Source organism: Heterocephalus glaber, unplaced genomic scaffold (assembly GCF_053883595.1).
Source record: "Heterocephalus glaber isolate CG9 unplaced genomic scaffold, H.glaber_assembly_v1.0 deba00001773, whole genome shotgun sequence".
Taxonomy (NCBI): Eukaryota; Metazoa; Chordata; class Mammalia; order Rodentia; family Bathyergidae; genus Heterocephalus; species Heterocephalus glaber.
The window spans coordinates 11,520,532-11,526,770 of NW_028258463.1; the positions used below are offsets into that span (position 1 = coordinate 11,520,532).

Consider the following 6,239-nt stretch of genomic DNA (forward strand, 5'->3'; position numbering starts at 1 on the left):
ATTCGGGCTGCACAGACATCCCCACTGTGGTGACTTCACAATTTCAAAGGGAGTTCGAACCCGAGACGGAGACCATGGGACCAGTAGATACTTCAGATCTGAAGGCAGGGGCAATTTTTATTCTCCAAGAACCACAACACCCTGGGATACAATGAGAGCAAAGCTTCAGAGAAAGCACTGCAAGGCTGGCCATGTAGCTCAGTTGTGCTGCACCTGCCTCACAAGCACAAGGTCCTGAGTCCCACCCCTGGTACAAATTTTTCAAAAGAGAAAAAAAATAAAATTTCAAGGTTTTGGTTTGTAAAGAGGTCTATGTAGGATGTACGGTAAAGTGGATCTAGGGAGATTTTGGCCTCTGCGAGAGAAGGTGGGCAGTGTCCCGGAGGCCCTGTGTACCTGAGCCAGGAGGGAGAGGGGGAGAGAGAGAGAGAGCGAGCTGATCATCCTCCTGCTCCCGGGTCCCCCCTTCTGCCCCAGAGAGAGGGTGGAATCCAAGCGGTCTTTCCACGGCTCTTCCTCGGTTTCTGTTCTTCTGTTCGTGCTTTCGGTTTCGTAGCTCGAGGCTGCCCGTGACTTGGAGGGCGGGGAAGAGCCCTGCAACCTCTGGGTGCTGCTCCCAGAGCTGCACCCCGCTTTCTCCTCGGCCCCCCACCCCCGGTTGGACATCTCCCAGTGGTTTTCCACCTCCTGCCCCTTGAGCTCGGAGCGCGGAGCCCGCAGGCGAAAAGGCTCTCACCGCGCTGCTCAAGTACATCCCGGTCCCCATCCTGTCCCCGTCGGGGGCCCCGTCTGTCCTCAGGGCCTGGACCCCCTTAGCCCTGCCCCCTGCAGGGTGAACAGAGCAGTCCACAGTATGGGCGGAGACGCGGGCCTACGCAGTCACAGCTCTGGATGACAAAGGCGACCCGGAGCGCTTGTCCCTCTCTGTCCCTACCCCGTTGCCCTCGGGCCTGCTCCGAGCTGGTCAGCAGGTGTCTCCTGCACCTTCCTGTCCCGCAGGTGTGGGGCCGAGGACCCCGTGCAGGTGGTGACCAAGCTCCAGAGCTCAGTGAAGCTCCTGCAGAAGGTGATTGGTCCACGGGGTGGGAGGCCTGGCCCGGGTCTGCAGTAGACTCTCCTGCCTCGGCCTCGGGGGGGCCAGGAGGGGAAGTGAGGTGGGGAGATGGCGCCCTGCGGTGACTCCTGCTCACCCACCGCCCTGTCCCCTCCATTCCAGAACAACCTGAATCTGCTCTGAGACCTGGCCGTGCACGTGGCCCGCAGCCTGAGGGACAGCCCGGACTGGGGCGGGGTGGTGGCGCTGCACAGGTGAGCAGTTGGATGGATGCTCAGCCAGTCCTGGGTGCCACCAGGGGACCCCGAGACCCGAGGGAACCAGCTCTCCTGGGTTTGGTCATCCTGTCCTCACCGGATTCCTGGCAAGGAAGAGATTGTCACCAAAAGGGAGAGTAAGGAATCCCCTCACGTTCCCATGTTGGGCTTCCCTACTTAATTTCCACCTCACCTGGCTTGCTTTCTTCCACCTCTGGCAGACAGAAGCGTGGAGACATACACGCACACATGTGGAGGATGTACCTACATTTGCATATATATTCTCATAGTGCTTTGTTTTGTTTTTGAGTACGGGGGGAATCGAACTCAGGACCTTGGGAATGCCTGGAAGGGGCAGGGCCACTGAGCTACATCCCTAGCCCCTGGCTTATTGTTCTTTTTAAAGCTGGGGATTGCATCGAGAACCTTCCTCGTGAGATACACTCCCAGCGCCACTTTTATTTTTTATTTCATGAGACAGGGCCCCACTCAATTGCCCAAGCTGGCCTCAAACTTTCGAGCCTCCTGCCTCAGCCTCCCGTATAACTGTTTACAGATCTGTACCACCATGATGGGCACTAACACTGCTTTTACCAAAAGAGAAAGAGGGGCCAGGGATTTAGCTCAGTGGTTCCAACACCTGCCTCGCAAGCACAAGGTCCTGAGTTCGATCCCTGGTACTAAAAAAAAAAAAAAATTAACCACGGCTGGCCTCGATCCCACCCATCCCAGTGCAGCAGGCGGTGGTCTGACCAGAGGGGCAGAGCCCGCCGGGCACACGGGAAACCAGGAGGGAGTGCAACAGGGACTCACTACATGGTCTTGTCTGAGATCCTGGTGGCCACGGTATAGAGCATCTGTCGGGAGGGGGACGAGGTCACCCTTCCCACCACAAACCCCAGCCCGTGGCGGTGCCAGGACAGTCACCTGGTCACTGGCCAAAGGGCCGATGTGCAGCAGGAGGCTCTCGGAGAGCTGACCCACCATGAGGGACACGTGCAGGGCCTAGACCGTCAGCCGGGTCACGGTGACTGGGCAGTAGTTGGGGTTGGAGATGTTCAGGACACTCTGGGGATGAGGACAAGGGACAGGGTGGGGGTGAACCATCCCGGGAAGGGAGTGGCCAGGCAGGGTGCCATCTTCCAGGAGGGCTCAGGCGCACAGGGTCAGCACCATGACTGACCCCTCCGGCCAGGTGTGATGGCACACCCCTGTAATCCTGCCACTCAGGAGGCTGAGGCAGGAGAATTGCTGCAAGTTCAAGGCCTGACTGGGATACATAGGGAAACCCTGCCTTAAAAAAGAAAAAGTTACACTGAGCGGTGCATGGTGGTGTACACCTATAGTTCCAACACTCTGGGAGGCTGAGGCAGGAGAATTGCTGCAAGTTCAAGCTCAGTCTGGGCAACTTAGGGACACCCTGGATCCTGTCTCAAAAACAGGCGGGGTGTGGTGATGCACTCCTGTAATCCTAGCACTCTGGAGGCTGAGGCAGGAGGGTCACCATGAGGTCAAGGCCAACCTGGGCTACAGAGCAAGATCTTGTCTCAAAAAACTGAAAAAACAGTCAAGGTATAAAAGGACTGGGGATGTAGCTCAGTGTGAGGGCCCTGGGTTTGATCCCTGGTACTGAGAGAAGAGAAAAGAGAAGTTACATGGAGCTGCCCACATGTTGCCTGTAGTCCCAGCTACTCCTGAGGCTCAGGTGGGAGGATCACTTGAGCCCAGGACTGAGAGCACCCTGGGCAACATGGGGAGACTGAGTCTCAGAAGTTGTGGGTCCTGTGTTGCCTGCACAGCTTTGCCGCCCTGTGCCAGCATGGGGGAAGTCGCAGGCACCCCCACCTCACCCCACCATTGCTCGTGCGGCCTGGACTCTGATTCCACACCACAGAGGGTCCCGATCCCTCGCCATCTGTCCTGGCGCTCACACGGTCCCCTGGGTGACACAAGATCCCTGGCGAGCCACACGGAAGGCTGTGACACCAGACAGGCCACGGAAGTGTGGCTGGGAGGGGCGGGCCGGGCACTCACCGTGGCATTGAGGTGGATGGTGCCCTTGTCAAAGGCCACAGAGGAGCAGCTCAGGCCCCCGGGGTGCAGGGCGATACTCCGGGGAAACAGGAAGAAGGTGGTGAAGCCGGTGGTGGCCAGGCACACGAGCACTGCCAGGGACAGGAAGAGCTTCCTGTGGGTCAGTGCCGGGGAGCCATGAGGGGCCTGGGCGCTGGGAAACCTGACGCGGAGGACGCGGGCTCTGCCTGCTGCCCCCAGCCTGAGCGGCTGCTTCCTGCCCAGCCGATGCCGGTGCCGCCTCACACTTGGGATGGGGCACCATCCGCACATCCAACTCGGAGCAGATGCGAGGAGGGACAGGGACAGGACTTAGCAGCGCCAGCTTCCAATTCCGGTGCAGTGCGGGGTGGGAGGGACGATGGCTCCAAGCCAAAGCTAGGACCTTGTGTCACCTGAACCCAGACCAAGAGCATGGTCACCAGCACCCCAAGAAACCCAGGGCTGCTTGAGGTTCCGGATGGCCCCAGAGTAGACTCTCCTGGTTCTCTGCCTCTGCTGGGTAGAGAGCGGCGGGTCTGACCTGCACCACGATCGGCAGGAGGGAAGCACTGGGAAAGCCCCCGGCCCAAACGCCCTGCAGCCAGGGCCACAGCTCCCTTCCGGGGACAGCAAGGCCTGGGCAGTGACGGCTGGGAAGGACCGTGTGCCTCAGGTACTCTGGCCCACACTGCAGAAAAGGGCCATGGCCATGTGTGTGCCCACGGCTGGGGGGTGGCGCACTGGGAGCACCGAGCTGCGTCCCCAGACCTGTCTTATTTTGGAGGCCGGCTCTCAGTTGCCCAGGCCGCCCTGCCTCAGCCTCCTGAGTAGCTGCGATGACAGGGCTGTGCCACGCCTGGCTTCTCTTTCCATTCTGTGCTGGTGCTGGGGATGACACCCACAGCCCCACGCACTCTAAGCAAACGCTGCTACTGAGCAGTCTCGACACCTCTGGGAAGCTGGGACGTTCACCCCACTAAGCGCTGACCGTGGGGAGGACGAGAAGGCAGCAGTGAGGCCGCCAGGTGGCACCATGGGATGGGCATGGGGCTTACGTGTGCCTGGGCTCCAGCCTCTGGTCCCCATAGGCGATGAGGGCCACCAGCTGCTCTTCCAGCTCTGCGGACAGGAACAGCGTGAGTGGGCGGCCGGCGGGGGGGACGTCCTAACTCCACACCCAGACCTGGGCGGGCCCCCGCCGCTCACTTCGGGGGATCTCTCCGCTGCCCCGGCAGGTAGGACAAGGCACGAAGCAGCTGCCGGCTGGGCGGGTGGACAGGAGGGCACTTCGGTCCGCCCGTCCTGGGGAGCCAGGCTGGGAAAGCGTCTTGCCCGTGCCTGGGGTGGGTTTTCTGCTAGAAAGGAATCCAGCTCAGGGCGAGGCCCAGACACACCGTGGGCAGCAGCCTGGCTCTAAGGGCTCCATGCCTGGGAGCCCCACTGCAGGGCAGCAGCCCGGCTGTCCACAGAGGAAGGACTTGGGTGGTCCGGGGACTCTTGGAGGGGAAAGTTTAATGCACTTCCACTCCCCTCCGGACTAGAAGAGCCCAAGGTGCCTACAAAAGTATAAAACAAGGGCCAGGGGTTTAGCTCAGTGGTTCCGGTGCCTGGCTCACAAGTGCAAGGTCCTGAGTTCAATCCCCGGTACCAAAAAAAAAAAAAGTGGAAACCAAAAGCAGAAGTCATGAGACTTCCAAAAGTGATAAGCAGACGGGCTGAGATCCCCACCCCACCCAAGCCAGCCCATTTCAGAGGGAGGAAGCTGGATCGAGGTGGGTAGAGACAGCCATTTGGAAAGTCCCTCCAGCCTCCCCAGTCTTGGGATTATTCTGATTTTTGTTTTCTTTTTTTGAGAGAATCTTGCTATGTAGCTCAGGCTGGACTCAGACTCCAGGCAATCCTGCCTCAGCCTCCTGAATACTGGGATTACAGGCGTGCAGGATGTGGTTTCTCCGAAGGTCTCCACATGGGGACAGAGCTGCCTGAGGTCTGCCTACCTGGGGGAGGTACTGCCTACCTGCGCCTGGGGTACTGGTTCAACGGAGGCAGGGCTTCGTTCCCCAAGGAGGCTGGCGTCCCAGGTGTGGCCAAGAGCCCTGCCTGTCTCAGTGCTGGGGGTCGCGCGCCCAAGATGGAGTAGGGAGGAAGCCTGGGGGCAGCCTTGTCCGCCACGCTGCCCAGGAAGGGTCGGGGCTAAATCTGTCCTTCCCCACAGGGCCCCAGCGATGGCAGAATGAGACAGGCAAGTCGAGCCACACACAGACTGGGTTGTTTATTGACACAGGGTCTCGCTATTGAGGTTCAGAGTGGCCTTGAACTCATTACGTAGCCCAGGCTGCCCTCAACTCGCTGCATCCTCCTGCCTCTCCCTCCGAGTGCTGAGATCACAGGCGTGCGCCACCACGCCCGGGGCACTTACAGATCTTGGCAGCTAAAGCAGAGGGAGCCTCACCTGGTTCAGGGCTGGGATCGGCTCCCTCCGCTTCCCGAGCCGGGAGGAGCCTGGGGCCGAGCGGAAAGGCGGGTTTACCCCGACCCCCGAGGCCGCAGTCTAGCTTGGTCCGCATAGTGCCGGTGTCGGTCGAGGAGGCTCTGGGCCGGGACTCCGGAAGGAAGACAGCGGAGGCCCCGAGAGCACCGGCCCCGGGCGGACGTAGACGAAAAGGCGGCCCGAGTAGCCGAAACTGCGGGAGACGGGCGCCCTCCGGGCCGTCCGGGCCGTCCGCACCGACTCGGAGCCCCGCCCCTCGCCCCGCCCCGCCCCCGCAGCCAGGTCAAGTCTCAAGGACCGTTTATTTCACCTTTCTCTACATGGCGACCGTCAGGTGCGGTACAGCGGCGGGCGGCCGCACACGCAAGGGCCCCCTGAAATC

At 60.6% G+C, this 6,239-nt stretch overlaps 1 protein-coding gene across 2 annotated transcripts; it reads right to left on the bottom strand.

Annotated features, from left to right (window-relative positions):
- Positions 1-91: 91 nt before the first annotated feature.
- Positions 92-6,125, bottom strand: Tmem106a (transmembrane protein 106A). Of its 2 annotated transcripts, none has more exons than XM_087202234.1 (4): positions 5,819-6,125; positions 4,573-4,718; positions 4,422-4,485; positions 92-3,476 (listed from the first exon to the last, which is right to left on the bottom strand). In XM_087202234.1, exons 1-4 carry the CDS (start codon positions 5,931-5,933, stop codon positions 3,013-3,015), a joined length of 789 nt encoding a protein of 262 aa, XP_087058360.1. In that variant the 5' UTR covers positions 5,934-6,125; the 3' UTR covers positions 92-3,012. The 2 variants fall into 2 exon arrangements, with proteins under 2 accessions (XP_087058360.1, XP_087058359.1); XM_087202233.1 differs by having other exon boundaries at positions 4,573-4,721.
- Between the last annotated feature and the right edge of the window lie 114 nt (positions 6,126-6,239).